Raw genomic sequence first — 15,932 nt, 5'->3', positions numbered from 1 at the left:
ACGTTAAACTTCTGTGAAAAGTGCTGCAAAATGGCAAATGTTGTACTAGTATTATTAGTTCCTTATTCCACACGTTCCGATGTGCCGGTCCCGATTCCACATGTTTTGTTTGTTTTTTAATGGCGTTCTCTTCGGGGTCGGATCTTTTGAAATTATAGTGCTCACCCTAAGATGACCAAATTGATTAAGAAACAAATTAATATAATTAAAGTGGACTAAAACGGAAAGTGGATAAGCTGTAGAAGCTCTTATTTTTGCGTTGTGTTTCTTTCGTTAAGTACACTATGTTTCGAGTTCCACTTGGACTCTTAATAGTTTTACCGCAACTTCTGTTTCAAATAGGATGTGTTCAAATGTGGTATGCATTAAATAAGAAAGATCGATTCTGCTGACTGTGCGATATCCGGTGCTAAACAGGTGGTGGCAATTACTGAGGGGCGCAACCAATTTATTTTCCACAGCTTTTTAAGTTTTGGAAATACAGACTTTATACCCGGTACTTCAAGAGTACTTTGAAAACTAGAGGAACCGAATTTTGTGTGCACACTGCTGTGGGCATTACCTCTCTCTCTTCCAGTGAGGTTTGGCACCAAACGGCTATTTTTCATGTCCGGCATTCCAATGGCGCAAATGCAAATTTTGTAATACATTGTTACCAGAGTACTGACTAAACCAGTTAATGGGTTTTATTTCAGTTCGAAAAGCGAAATACATGCGTTAATTCTGGCTAGAGGTGGAAGCAAGGGAATTAAATACAAAAACCTAGTTAAAATAGAGGGACTGTCATTGTTGGCGCGTACAATCATAACAATACAAAATTCTTCTTGCTTTGATCATATTTGGGTTTCTACGGACGACAAAAGAATTTCAATTGAAGCCAACAAATGTAAGTGGACATCATTCGACCCCATCTTCTCTTCTCTTTATCTTTATATTCTCTGTGTAGATGGTGCTATTGTGCATAATCGGCCTTCAGAGATTGCCAGGGACGAGACATCTTCCCTGGATGCTATCAAAGAATTTTTAGATGTGCACAAAGCTATTCATAACTTTTCTTTATTTCAATGTACGTCTGTGTTTTTAAAAGAAAAATACATTAATGAAGCTGCTTTGGCATTTAAAAACCATGACTGTGTGTTTGCAGCTATGAGGTAAGGTTTTGCTTTTATAAATATGTTTCACATATGCATATTTTAACGAGTATGGCTTTGGTACATAGGTCGCATTATTTACGATGGGAATTCGTTGATCATTTGCTAGTACCCGTGGGTTTTAATTCAAAGGCCAGACCAAGACGCCAAGATTGGAAAGGAGATATAGTGGAAACAGGAATGTTCTATTTTTCGAAACGACGATTAGTAGAGAGTGGATTTTTACAAAATAACAGGTGATAACTCTTTATAAATATTTAACACTATCAAGTAATATAAACCAAGAGTTTTGAAAAGAATACTAATATTGGTGTATCATAACTGAACTCTATTATTATTTTTGTAGGTGCTCTATCGTGGAAATAGATCAAAAAGATGGTTTGGAAATCGACTCACCCATTGATTTAACAATAGCACGATGTATTTTAAATAATAAAATGTGAACTGAACTTATTCAAAAAGTATTAAATGGAAAAGTATGTGTATTGTGAATATCTAAGTCCAAAATACATAACATTTACCTCTTATTCCAGTACATTTAGTATTGATAATTAATTTATTGCTGATAGCGTTATGACATTAGACCAGGGGCCAGCGTCCTTTGTACAGTGAACAGAACAGTGTTCTGTTGTTGCGCTACCGCTCACGTATACGTATATAACAGTGATTGGCAGTTGACGTCCGTTGGCTTTCCAGTTAAGCAGGAAGTAGTACTGCGGCAGAGATTATCGATTGAAATTTTCGAAGACGAAGACGAAGACGAAGAACAATAAACAACTAACAAAATAGCAAGCATATTAGATTTAAACTGACGAAAAATGCTATGTGCAGCATTTTGAATAGAACAATACCATGATTATTATTCTAACGGCACATCAGGGATGATATTCGTATGGAAATGATAATAAGATCGACCAAATTTTCGGTATATTTTGATGTCGAAATGGAGTTAAAGGTATACTAAATTTGCATTTATATCCTTGTCACTCATTCACTTTCAAGCAATTTCTCTTAGGCGCGCTCCACTCGTATACGTCTATAGTATCGATGGCGGAACTGCTTTCTTTAAAACGGTTATTGACTCTTTTTGCTCTCTTCAAATCAGGTATGGCTTTCTTTTTCGATCTCTCTGAATCGGGTACTGAATTGTTATGATTGTTATATGCTTTGACCTTTTTTTTAAACCTAATTTTAGACACAATCCATAAAAAGGGAGTACCTTAAATTAGCCTTTCAAATAGAAAATTAATTAGGTAGTTATATCAAATCGAATATCAAAATCGAGGGTGAAAGATCGTGGTCTTTTTAATGCAAAGATGAAGGATAGGATAGACCTACAAAAGTAATTATTATTTGAAATATTTTCGACGGTTTAACTTAAGTTGTATCCAATTGAAATAAATATATTTACGCTATATTTTGAAAATGATATATTTCTGAGGGTCACACGGTATATTTTATCATAAATACCCCAAGAAAATAGGAACGATTAATCTCTTACGTTTTTTTATTTTACCTTTTTCGCTAAAACCTTTTTTAGGCAAAATCCGATAAAAGAAAGTTTTTAAAATAAACCAGTCAAGGAGACAATAGGTTAATTAATCATATAAAATTATGTATCCAGAGCTGAGAGATCTATCTAGCTAGTAATATTCGACGCAATATCAAAAACGAGGAATATGTATAACAGAACTTGAATTCGTCAGTATATTTACGGTATATTTTGAAAATGAGACGATATATTTTGGTATATTTCTGAGGGTCGGACCGTACATTTTATCGTTAAGTCCGCGGTCTCACTGGCCACCCCTAAAATTTTTGTATTGATTGTGTGTGTTTTGGGCGAAATAAGTTTTATTGAATTTGGAGCAGTGAAACATTTTGTTTTAAGAAAAATGTGCATAAAATGAATGTGTAACTCGTATTCAGGTAAAATATATATATACAGAATTGTGAAAATGTTAATTATGCATCCGTAAACAGACACGGATGTGCAAACAAATGTAAATATCGCTCATTGTAGTATATGTGCATATAACATGCATACATATATACACATGCAGGTGCATTAAAAACATAGAATAGTGAACATATGTATAAATTAATACACGCAACGATCAGAATTAAAATACGTACATTCATATATACTCTATATATTAAGGAGCTTGCACGTACCTATTATGTACATATGTATGTACATACATAAATTTGTGCACAACTATTCGCATTCGTTCGGTCGTGAGCATGCGACTCGTTTGCTCTAGTGAAATCGTCCACCACTGGGTGTCGTCCTTGCGCTACCAAAGGACAAGGCGGACGCTTTATCTGAATGTTTGTTTTTTATACGAGGTAATACTCATAATATTGAATTGCTGTATTCTTGCCCAGCATCATTAGCCGAGACGATATTGTCCGTCCGTGCCTTCATCTTGTTTGTCGCCTAGTTCTCAGAGACTATAAGTGCTAAAGTAACCAAATTTTGTGTTCAGACTCCTCATACTGAATTAAATCAAACTGATTAAAAATGTGTCCCCTAAAATGTGCAAGGTAAAAGAACACCGCTAATGCCGCTAGGGGTAATGCTAATAGGGGTTTTGTCGTATGCAAAATCGTGGCAATCGAATCATTATTATAGCCAGTATAAAGTAGCTCTTATCTTTCACACTCTCTCCCAGAGTGGCCTAGCATTAAGGTGAGTTTTCAGGTCTGCCACTTATTTAAAGAGAGCTCTCGTTCTCTCTATGGAGACTCTCCCTCTAGATTAGGCTCTGGAGCAATCAGATTTTGTGCAAAAGCTTATGCAATTTTGAAGATTCCAAGTTTGTGCGTAACTGCAGAGAGAAACCGCATTTAATATGGGGTTAAAGTATAGAAAGGTATTTATTAGGTTCTCTATAAATCTCAATGACCTGAATTCTACTGGAAAAAATACATATTCGTATTTTATGCAGGAAAATTATCGATTAAAACAATGCGAAAATCTAAAATTCCACTGCAGGGCTTAAGTAATATAATAGTATAATTTTTCAGTGGTTTCATTATAACTATCACTATACAAATATAAGAAAACGATGAGTATTTGTATACTTATTAATAAGTATTTGCTAGTATCTAATAATAAGTGTGTATAGTATATCTAATAATAAGTAGTGCCGCACATCTTATACATAATAGGCCAAACACATTGCAATTACTTTTATTAAATGCAACATTTTAATTCTCATATTTACAGCAACTCAATAACCTTTATGTGGTCAATAATGGTCTTTGGATTGCAAGACGGAAAACCTTATGATGTGAGTAAAATAAAACATAGTTCATAAGTGTAAATTATTGCATGGATACCCCATTAATTGCTCCAAGCGTCAGCGCAGGGCTATTGCTCGGGTTGCGCGCAGATTTGTTCATTTTGGGCCGCCTAAAAGGCAATTAAACTTTAGGCCCTGATACCAAAAAAAGCAATACTACTCGTACATAAACATCGATTTCAAATGCTAATCGTATTTCATAAACTGGTGATCTAAGCTTTACTTGTTCTACAGCAGCAGATCTCAGCAGACAAACATTTTTTTTATATTAAATGGTTCCTTTTTTTAAACTGTTTAATAGCGAGGATGGCGAGGCGAAGATATATTGACAAAGAGCCCTTGTATTAAAAACTACTGCATGGAAATTAATAAAGGTTCGTTGCTATTAGTCTTGCATTCGACCTTTTTGATTTGTTATGATACAGTGATCTGATTGTAATCTGAGCTGCTTAATTTAAATCCATATAGCTATGGAATTTATCTTTACTAAATCTCTCTCAGACATGCAAAAACCAAAAAGAAAAATATATTGTGATATTTGCATATACATATATGCATACAAATTAAAAGTCTGTGGCTAATTTTAGTCACCCAAAAAGAGACTAGTTTTCAGAGAAGCTGTAATGTAGTTGTAGGTGCGATCGAAAGATTTCACCAAATGAGACCAAACCGAATGTTTAGAATTCTCTAAATCGATGAAATAAACTTGGCAGACTAATCCGATAATGATCATGGGGTTTTTTTTTCGTACCAATTATCTTTCTTTTTTTTTTAGAGCTTTCTGCCTTAATTGCTCAATATAATTTCACTACGTGATAATAAGCGCGTAATTTCTAATGCACAAATTAAAACATTTATGCAATTATGAAAAGTATTGAATATTAAATGTTTCAGCTCGGGATTTGCTGTCGATTTACTGTTGCAACGCCCATAGCAGAACAATTAAAATTTATTAAGTAACAAATGAACTAAAATAAGTTACTTGTTAAAGTTTTTTTGTAAATGAATTTCTTGCTGTGAACGAAGTTTGTCTTAAGAATAGCAGCAGATCCTTTCCAGTAGAGAGAGAAAGAGCTAATTAATCTTTACAAATGAAATTATTTTTATATATTTAAGTTACATTTGTATTAGCGCCAAATTAATATTTGGTGAATTGTGCCTATGGCAGAATGTATGAATGTATTTTTAAAATGATGATTTGGTGAATCTTAAGCATTTTAAGCAGGTAAGAATTAAATTTGTTAACAAACAAAAAAGAATAAGTTTTTGATATTCATCTGACCAGACATTACATAAAAATTAATCGAAAAAACTGTAACAGTTTGGCAACCCTATTTCGTTATGCTTAACACACAAAAAGAAGCTAAAAGAACCCTTAGCGTGTAGAGAAAAATATGGTTAACCAATAATCGTCCTGTATAGAGACGAGAATTTACGCGCATGCGCCTGAACGCCCGATTCCTTCAGTCCTTTGGTACACATCAGGTTGGAAATGAAATATACAAGTTAATAGAGTCCAATACAATTTTTTTTTCCTCACGTATTATAAAGAAAAATTGACGAGTCGAGTCGTCGCTCGATCAAACGTTATATGTGTGCTTTATATCGTGGTTTAATTGATAAATTCATGCACACCGGAGCGTTAACGTTAACGTAATGCAATAAGATGCTTTCGAAAATATCGATTTAAAGTTGGTTTTTGTTCAAAAACAAACACCAGGTCAAATGTGAAAAGTACTGGCAAGGAAAAGCCATTGAATACGTTTAGAATATATTGAAATAAATAAGTATAAGCCTTTAGTAAGTTACTAACAGAACAGTGCAAAGCAAAACAATGGGATGCTTGAGTAGTAAAGACCGTTTAACTAAAGAAGACATGGAGTTTTTGAAAACCCACACAAGATACGATGAAGCCACCATTAAAGAGTGGTATAAAGGATTTAAGGTGAGTAAACGACACTTGCGACGACCCTTGTGGCTTGGAACAACAACAAAAACGGTCTAATTGTGTTTTCTTTTTGTATATAGCAAGATTGCCCGAACGGGCGTTTGACGCCAGCAAAATTTGTCGATATGTATAAAATGTTTTTTCCATCCGGAAATGCGGAGGAATTTTGTGACCATGTTTTTCGTACATTTGATATGGACAAAAATGGATATATCGACTTCAAGGTAATTGTTTTATTTTTATTCTATTCAGAAAACAACACACACATGCTACATTTTCCGATTCCTAACATCTGCTGTGTTTGGGGAGTGGGTTTTTTTTTGTATTTTTATTCGTGCAGATGTCTGCAACAGGCAGAAGTAAGAGTTTTAAACACGAAAAGCTACATATATTCTAGGCGATTCAGCTATGTCCATCCTCCTGAATAAATGTACACTAAAATTCACACATAAATGGAATCGTATTTAATATTCAGACTTCGTTTTTTCCATCCAAGGGGGGCACAAGGGAAAACTCCCATAAATTAATAATTTGGGGGTCCCTAAAGCATAAGTACACACGCACCGAATTGGGGGTGCTCCAGCTCCAGATCAGATACATATGTACATATATGGTTAAAGGTACTCGAGTCATTTAGGCTAAAACACGTGTCTTGGGGCGGGGCTTGCCTATTGCACATCTCTTCGATTTTATAATAGATTTGTGGGGTCGTTGGCCTTGTTACTGGTTAGTAGGTTAATTTCTTCGGTTAGTTAGTTCTCTTTTCGTGGCCGGATTTGTGTTTGTGTGATAACCATTGTCAGGCTTTTCATATTTAAATCCATTCGTCCGAAGTTAGTGCTAAAGTAAAATATACTAATTATTAAATCTCTACGGAAACAACATCTTTCTTTTTCAGGAATTTTTACTTGCAATAGATGTTACTTCAAGCGGAACACCAGAAGAAAAGCTAAAATGGGCTTTTCGAATGTACGATGTTGATGGAAATGGTGTCATAGACATACAAGAAATGACCAAAATTGTTCAGGTATGAAATTTAACAACCAACTAGGGCACGTCCTTGATTAAACCTACTCCCATTGAAGCGATCCAGACCCGCATGGGGAATAATGCAAAACAAAATGCTCGAGAATGTAAAAGCAAAATACATGTCGTGTGCATGACGAGACACATTGTTGCTCGACTTTAAACTGGGATTAAGTCTCGGTCTCACGAATGCTAACAACAAAATACATTTCGTGTGCTTGACGAGGCACACTGATGCTCGTAAATGAGTGGCGTAAACATTAATGATGTTGCTAGTATTCAGTTGAAGCAGTCTTCCAGTAAAAATTCTCCCGTAGCATAACCTTATCCATATCTTGCATTGAAGTCGTATAGCACTTCATTTTATTCTCTTGTGATCCCGATGGCACACTTGATTGTCTACATCGTACTTTTTCAGGGTTAGTTTTTTGCTAATTTCTCAATAGTTCCCTAAATAAAAACTGAAATTATTCCCGACGTTTAAAATTTCTCCAAGTTGCTCTGCTATATCTAAAACATTTAAATATTAAATGAATGGTCTCAGCAATTTAGAAAAAACACCTTATATTTTGACTTGCTAGAATATTCCTCATTCATACATTTGTGTATTGTTACAGGCAATTTATGATATGCTTGGAGCGTGCTCATCCAATCGTCCTGCAGACTCCGCGGAAGAACGAGCAAAAAATATATTTGCTAAGATGGACGAAAATAATGATGGTCAATTAACGCAAGATGAGTTTTTAAAAGGATGCTTACAAGATGAAGAGTTGTCCAAAATGTTGGCGCCATAAACAATTATATCCTACAATATGTGTGTATTTGATGAAATCAGTAATGAAATGTATAAATATTTAATTTATATTTCTTATACTAAAATTAAACTATGGAATCATTAAAATATTTGCATTGTATAAGTCTCATTCCAATTTAGAATTACATCTAAACTTGGTCAAATATCAAAACTACTCTAATATGGGGATGCTAATATCACTGGGCCCAATGCGGAGCCGCAGCTAATATAAACTCTTAACTTTAATAAATGCTCTTTATCTAGTATCTGCTACGACGATATCTTTTAATAACTTTTAATAATATATATTTATAGAGTTTAAGAGGCTATTCCTTTTTTTAAGTCTTCTTTTTTTTTTAATGCATTGTCTAATCATCAACTCTGTCTTAAACTAATAACCTAACTGATTGGGAGCAATGTCAATTTTTATTTTCGAATATTCTCGACAGCTCACAAAATTTTGGTGACCCCGACACGTGATTTATGTAAGCGGTGCTCATGGTCCCATTTCTAACTAGCTCTCTGGCCAGTTTCGTTTTTGAAGTAGAGTTCGATACATACAATTTTTCTCATTGGCTGTGCATTAAATGACTACGAGATTTTTCTCAGTATATGATTCTTTGCTGGCTGTGTCTGCCTTTCTGCCGATAGTGTCTCCACTTTCTGGCTATTCTATTTGGTTTTCTTGTCGCTTTCATGTTCTATTGCTGTGCTCGTGTTGGTCAGAGACTGTGTACAGAGAGACTCGGTCAGAGACGATCATAGCAGCAAGATGATAAGTCGAACGTGGTCTTTGTTGTTGGCGAGCGCGAATGGGAAAGAAATGTTTTGAATATTTGGCATAGAAAGAAGGTTTCGGAAGGCTTGGAAGTCAGTAGAAGTCAGTCGAAAGTAGCTCTGTGTGGGGACAAAGAGGTTATGATAAGAGTGGTTTGATTTTAGTGGTAACCTGACAATTAGTAACCGAAACCCAACACAGACAAAATATTCCTCAAGGTCTACTTATACTTTTCCTTATACCTATACTTATTCTTGTACTTATACTTATACTAATACATCGGCCCTATTGTGCGTAGGTGACTTCTGATAAAAACTTATGCGATTTTTTAACAGCGTGCAGTGTGTGCTGAAAACCGAGTAAAGGATGTGCTGGCATCACATATATCAGATTCTGGACATATTTTACTTTGCGTAGTCTGCTTCCTCTGCATTACGCTCCCAATCTCCCAATATCTCATGATCAAGTTTCGAGCTTCGGCGTATTCGACAAAAAGAACGTGGCAATAGAATCTGTAGACCAGCTATAGCTTCCAAATTTCCACATACACGTCCGTTGACACTGAAGCACGTATGCTCAATGATCGCTAGGTTGGGTTCAACCCAGCAACCAAAACTAGCAACCTGTTAACTCCTGTTAAAAAAAAACAGTTCCCTTGCTGTATTTGAACTCCTCTGCCTGCTCGTAAGGCCAGGGTCTTGTGTTGCGATTTTTGAGCGAAATTGTTGCAGTCTTTACTTATTTACTAGTCTCAGTTACGGTCGGGCTTACATAGTACTGAGGATCTGTTCGAGACTCGCTGGCGTGGACAAATGGGTTTGACTTGACCGATTCACTTTATTAATACTCGTAATAATTTCTTCAGATATTTCTTAATCTTATATATGTATATTACATTTACAGATTACTCTATAATGAAATTGGTCTAAAAAAATGGGAAAGCAAAATAGTAAACTTAAGCCGGAAGTTTTGGAGGACCTTAAACAAAACACAGAATTCACAGGTAAGTTTTTAATTTATATATTTAACGATATAGAGAGAATTTAGGCGCTCTCTTCGCGTAACTGCGCCACATGAAAACTCACCCTTAACTGCTTAGCCTCGCTGGAAGAGAAAGAGAGTGAGACGGAAGAATCACCCACGTATGGATACTTTAAGATACGCTAATTTGATGCTTAATGGATCTTATTTGTTCCTGGATTTACACTCTTTATTTTGCGGAGACACCGTACTCGTCTGCGGTCTGCGATTGTTTTTTTTTCTAATGCACCTCTTATATGTCAGCTGTTGATGGTTCAAACCATACGAGGGGCTAGGGTTCGGGTTTTCCCGGCTTACTTTTGTCGATCATTTCCGCATGATGTCTAGAGGGAAGGCTAGAATTTCTTCGTAAACTTGGTCTCCGTGACGTTTTTGGGGGCAACAACTTGAGCGGGTTTTCCCGACCAATCTGGCTCGATTCCGTACACATCCGGCTCTTTGCTACGTATTCCTTCTAGGTTTCATACACTTCCTGCGTCACGACAACTGCTTGCTATTCTTAGGCCTCCGGAGCTCTAGAAAAATATTTATGCCGAATTTATGATTTATTATAATCATTTTTCAGATGCTGAAATCCAAGAATGGTATAAAGGTTTTCTTAAGGACTGCCCAAGTGGTCATTTGTCTGTAGAGGAGTTCAAAAAGATATATGGAAACTTCTTTCCATATGGCGATGCAAGCAAGGTAAATAGTTTTCCAGATAATTTCCAGATTACCAAACAGCCCAATAAGCTAAAAACATTTTCTTTGATTTTCTCATTAGTTTGCAGAACACGTTTTTAGGACGTTTGATGCAAACGGCGATGGCACCATAGACTTTAGAGAGTTTTTGTGCGCACTAAGTGTGACATCACGAGGTAAACTCGAGCAAAAACTGAAATGGGCATTCTCCATGTATGATTTAGATGGAAACGGATACATATCGCGGCAAGAAATGCTGGAAATCGTTACAGTAAGTATTTAACAAAAATAATATTTTTGAGTCTTTGTTAAGAGAAGCGACTAAACATCTATATAAGTATCACTGGGAGAGCGCTAGAAAAAGAGAGAGTCGGGAATACATGCTGCTTAGCCACACTGGAAGAGAGCGCGATAGACAAATACAATAGAATCCCTAGATCGCTGATGTTAAAAATAAACTGATTACCGCTTGCCAGTTCCTTGGAAATGAATCATCTAGGAAATGTTTAATACTACTTTATTTTTCCTCCATTAGGCAATATATAAAATGGTTGGTTCGGTCATGAAAATGCCAGAGGACGAAAGCACTCCAGAAAAACGAACGGACAAGATATTTCGCCAAATGGATCGAAACAAAGATGGGAAATTAAGCTTGGAAGAGTTTATAGAAGGAGCCAAAAGTGATCCTTCAATAGTTCGATTATTACAGTGTGATCCACAGTCCCATTAACTGAAATAATATTGAAAAGCAAGCAATAATCATTTAATTGTATAGTGTAATTGCAAATTAAATTGTTTTTATTTCAGTGTGGAAATTATGTAAATTTCTTTTTAATAAATAGTTCTTATAATATTATATAATATTTAAATTATTAAATTTGTCTTTTTCGAACCACCATACATACGTTTTTATATTTTTCTTTTGAACTGAAAATGCTGAAATGGTGATATGTCTGGTTACTTCTGGTGCATCGGTAAGGCAGGTGGTAAGGTATTTGCACGACATGCAGATAAACCATGTGGTCGGTAAGTGACTCTAGATGTGTTACCTCATTTGAGAATATTCAGTGTCTTTATTAGTACCCATAGTACATCGTTGGTGTTCGTTGCATACGTTCCGATATAGCCGATGTCTGGATCAAATGATCTGCTTAGCTATAGGACTGTCCCATGTCCAGAATTAAATCAATGCCAAAGATCAGTTCCAAAGATGGTATATTAGAAGTTGTAAGTCCAAAAGTCTTGCGTCGCCTACATACGCCGTGACAGCACATTTGGTAACAGCGCATATCACATCTAGATAAAGGGTGATAATGGAAGCTCCGAGCGACAGAAAGCACATATAATCTGTAACGCGTCTTATTAATATAAATTACCGCCCGACATTCGACCTTCACTAAGGGCAGGGCCAATATATGCGGAATCGAAGTGCAGGTGACTTTTTAGCAAACTTTTTCTTTAGATGTCGACAGAAACCCTCAAAAATTAACAATCGTGCCGTCAAAATTGTGTGATATCACTGAACTATCACAAACCCAGTTCGGTGATGCTAGAAATGTATCGGCTATACTCTTAAAATACAACATTAGTAGCCGTCTGACCCCCATATTTATTTTAAGCACACTTTAATCCTTCAATTATACATATAAGTCTATGGAAAGCAGAGGCCAGGTCGAGTTTCATTCAAGTGTATAAGCAAAAAAGTGAGTCCTATGGAAGCGCACAGTTTTTAAAATATATTTTCACAATGGTATAGAATAATATAAATACAATTTCAACAAGATAAAACAAATCAGCCATATCAATTGACTTCTCTATTCCTTTGCATAGAATATTATATAAGCATTCATTTTCTATATTCAGAGCACATTCATTTAACTTTTCAATAATCTTAGAGTGATTTCAAAACTGTTCTGAAGCGGTCCAGAACAATGTTGGCATGGTATTTCTTGAACACTAAGGCTGGACGGAAGCGAATGGATATATCTCCACATCCACCTGTTTGAACACCGGTATGCCTTAGAGCGGTTATAATACGATCTCTCACATTTGTATTGGTGCAATTAATAGCCAAAAATGTTCCGCGTCCACGGGTTGAGTTAAGAATATTCGGGAATTCCTTTTCCAAGTTTAATAAACCGTCTTTTAGAACTTTCCCGGTTTCATTTACATTAGCCAATAGCTTTTCCTCCTGTATTACTTTTATGATTTCCTCCAACAGAAGCACCTTTCCCGGGTCTCCCATCCAAGTGTTAAAAATTCGATATGGCTCATTGGGTACAAAATCATCATTATGGAAATAGCCACCTAATTGTAACTTTTTGCTAAAGGTAACAACATCGGGCGGTTGCTCGAAATTAAAGTGTTCATGGCACCAGAACTTGCCAGTGCCGCCGCCTCCAGTCTGAACTTCATCGATTAAGAGGGCAACACCCCTCTTCTTGCAAATACTTTGAAGGCCTCTGAAAAACTCTGGCGACGCTTCATTATCACCTCCTTCGCTCTGAATAGGCTCGATAGCAACGCCGGCAACGGGATTGCTTTTCTTTGTGTATTGTTCAATAAGATCTTCCACTTCACTCAGACACTTTTGGTCTTCTTTTTTGTTTTCCGCCACATTTTCATCTAGAGGATATTTGTATTGGGGAAATGATGCTACAGGCCAATCAAATGATGGAATATCCATTTTATGAATATACTTTGAATGAGTTGTGGAGAGTGCTCCTAAGGTGCGACCATGGAAGGCTCCTTTGAATGATAAAATGCTTAGTTGGGGGGAGCCTGGGGCCTGGTTTATCATACACGAGCATTTTTCCTGTTCCGTAAAGGCTGCCGTTCCACGAACTTTATTTTGATACCTGGAAAAAATTTGTTTAAGAATTAGAAATATATGTTGAAGTGGTTTTAATCGCTCATAACAAGTCCCCCGCCTTAAGGATGATTACCGTTGGCAACGGACAGAAGGTTTTCTTTTATTTCCCATAATAAAACAGAACCATAAACAAACTTACCATATAAAAATGCTTTTATATGCATTTTCGTTTGAACATGACCCACACATCATAGTAGTAATTTTATTTAATCCTTTTGGGGCAATATTCATCAAAATAGAATGAAGTTTTTCCGGCCATTCTTTTCCGGGAAAAACCCCAAGTGCGGGTCTGTTGATTAAAGCTGAAAGCACGAAAGAATTATTCATAGTATACTTTTCTATGTTTAAAAAACAAAGAAATGCAAGCGAATGCAATTAATCGTTCCTTTATCTTCCCATTGAACCACATCAAAAAATGCTTGAAACTTACTTTTTAGATTTTTCTCATCTTTGAAAACGTTAATGAGTCTGGGATGATTATAGCCCAAAGGTACAGAGGAAATTTGGGTGTAAACATCCAGTAATACATTTCCGTCAACATCGCAAATGTAGTTTCCAGCGGACTTCTCGTAATCGGCAAACAACTGTATGGTACCGGTGCTCTGTAAAAGAAGTGTTTGCTCTTGTTAAACATTACGACTAATATACATACATATTTTTTGATAATCCATACTTAATAATAATAACAACTAATGGGTATGGGCATAATAATAGTAAAAACATTTTCAGACTGATACGAGTATATAAATCATATCGCTCTTTAGTCTGAAGTCAACCGTTGCCATTGACAACCCAAATGAAAAAGCCGGAGAAAAATCGATGGAAAATTCGTCATGGAAACGAAACAAGAGCATTTAAAAAGAAAGGACACCTGGAAAAAGTTGAATTAAATAATCACTAAGCCGACTGTATGACATTATGCAGGTTTTGTTTTTCCTTTGTTTTGTAGAATTGTGTACCCATTACATAAATTGTATAAAAAAGGATGTTCACTTTCGCTTCCTGGCCGGTCATCACGTTTATTCTTTTAGACTCTTAGCACATCATGCTTTAAACTATGAGCCAAAGAATGTATTGTATGCATGTTGAGAATACAAAATACAAATCACCTGAACAGCATCCAGTTTATCCTTTAGCTCAAGGGACTTCGGTCCTGGTATGGCCTTGCTTTTCACAATAGGTTCCTTGGGCTCTTGGAGAGTTGAGTATCTATTACAGCCCAATCGATACACATCTAAAAACAAAATTTGTTTTAATTAATTTTAACGAACTGTGATACATATCTGCATTTGTATATGTAGCTTTTACGAACTTTGCTTTATCAATGTATTCAATAACAAATGCCTCATGGTTATCTTTTGATTTTTTTTTATTTATTATGAACGAATTGATCAATAAGAGAGCTGAAGCGCCACTAGTATTCAACAGAAAAAAGATTATTATGCAGAAAGCACACGTATAAATTAAGTTTGTTTGTATGTATCCTTGTTTGGATCTACAAAAATCAAAATGTGCTATCTCCGAATTAGGCAACAGAGTAGAATACATCATGGTTATGCGTCGTTTACATATGTAACTTCACATGAAAGCATAAATATTTTAAATTTAATAAAGCTGATTACACTAGGCAACAAAATTGAACCTTTTAATTGCGCTTCGATTTAAATTTGTTTATATGAATTACGGGTTTTTTTCTTTGCTAAGGATTTTTTTTTAAATTTTAAAAACTGCTATTTACTTTCATGTTTCTGGAAAATATAATATAAAGAAAAACTGATAATTTTCTGCAATTTTTTTTTTTTTCAAAATGTTTGCTTTAAAAACTTTGTAAAAACTTGACCATAAAAAGAACCACAGTTTATTACAGATTTTTAAGCCCCAAACCTATTAGAAAAATTTGGTTTGGTTCGAAGCGTAAATATGGTACTGCATAGTGTTATTAGCCATGCTCCAGTTATGTGCTCCAAAAGTGTTTGCAAATCGCAAGATTCTTTCAAAATTGATTTGCATACACCACATAAATATACATTTTTAATAGTTGGCAGTCTCCCGTTTTACTTACTTTTGCGTTTTCAGCCAAAACGTTTCGTTTTTACGTGCTCCCGTTTTCACAAATATTTTGTATCGATATGTTCTGTTTTCTTAACGAACCTGGCACGCAAAAACAGATGACATGGTTACTTCGTAAATATACGGCGTGATAAAAATAATGCATTTTTCAACTGATTGCTTTGTAGCAAAAAGAAAAAAATTAATATATTACACTTACGTTTTAAATTAATTGTGTCGGTGAATAGCTGTATTTATCCAGATTTTCTTTTACGCGTATGTTAC

General features: G+C 35.5%; 4 protein-coding genes across 4 annotated transcripts; 3 read left to right on the top strand and 1 right to left on the bottom strand.

Annotated features, from left to right (window-relative positions):
- Positions 1-46: 46 nt before the first annotated feature.
- LOC108152106 (N-acylneuraminate cytidylyltransferase A) lies at positions 47-1,670 on the top strand. Its single transcript, XM_017281158.2, has 5 exons — positions 47-358; positions 696-886; positions 947-1,151; positions 1,220-1,387; positions 1,498-1,670. Exons 1-5 carry the CDS (start codon positions 285-287, stop codon positions 1,592-1,594), a joined length of 735 nt encoding a protein of 244 aa, XP_017136647.1. The 5' UTR covers positions 47-284; the 3' UTR covers positions 1,595-1,670.
- A 1,381-nt stretch (positions 1,671-3,051) lies between these two features.
- Positions 3,052-8,336, top strand: LOC108152988 (neuronal calcium sensor 2). The gene is made up of 6 exons (XM_017282718.2): positions 3,052-3,080; positions 4,384-4,447; positions 5,354-6,404; positions 6,488-6,631; positions 7,306-7,434; positions 8,051-8,336. The coding sequence occupies exons 3-6, from the start codon at positions 6,294-6,296 to the stop codon at positions 8,225-8,227; spliced, it is 561 nt and encodes a 186-aa protein (XP_017138207.1). The 5' UTR covers positions 3,052-3,080; positions 4,384-4,447; positions 5,354-6,293; the 3' UTR covers positions 8,228-8,336.
- LOC108152987 (neurocalcin homolog) lies at positions 3,055-11,544 on the top strand. Its single transcript, XM_017282717.2, has 6 exons — positions 3,055-3,080; positions 4,384-4,447; positions 9,908-10,007; positions 10,611-10,729; positions 10,809-10,997; positions 11,262-11,544. Exons 3-6 carry the CDS (start codon positions 9,938-9,940, stop codon positions 11,454-11,456), a joined length of 573 nt encoding a protein of 190 aa, XP_017138206.1. The 5' UTR covers positions 3,055-3,080; positions 4,384-4,447; positions 9,908-9,937; the 3' UTR covers positions 11,457-11,544.
- An 858-nt stretch (positions 11,545-12,402) lies between these two features.
- LOC108153319 (4-aminobutyrate aminotransferase, mitochondrial) lies at positions 12,403-15,123 on the bottom strand. The gene is made up of 5 exons (XM_017283232.2): positions 14,911-15,123; positions 14,708-14,832; positions 14,029-14,200; positions 13,738-13,900; positions 12,403-13,584 (listed from the first exon to the last, which is right to left on the bottom strand). The coding sequence occupies exons 1-5, from the start codon at positions 14,945-14,947 to the stop codon at positions 12,618-12,620; spliced, it is 1,464 nt and encodes a 487-aa protein (XP_017138721.1). The 5' UTR covers positions 14,948-15,123; the 3' UTR covers positions 12,403-12,617.
- Between the last annotated feature and the right edge of the window lie 809 nt (positions 15,124-15,932).

Source organism: Drosophila miranda, chromosome XR (assembly GCF_003369915.1).
Source record: "Drosophila miranda strain MSH22 chromosome XR, D.miranda_PacBio2.1, whole genome shotgun sequence".
In the NCBI taxonomy this organism is placed as follows: domain Eukaryota; kingdom Metazoa; phylum Arthropoda; class Insecta; order Diptera; family Drosophilidae; genus Drosophila; species Drosophila miranda.
This window is presented reverse-complemented; position numbering and strand designations above follow the sequence as displayed.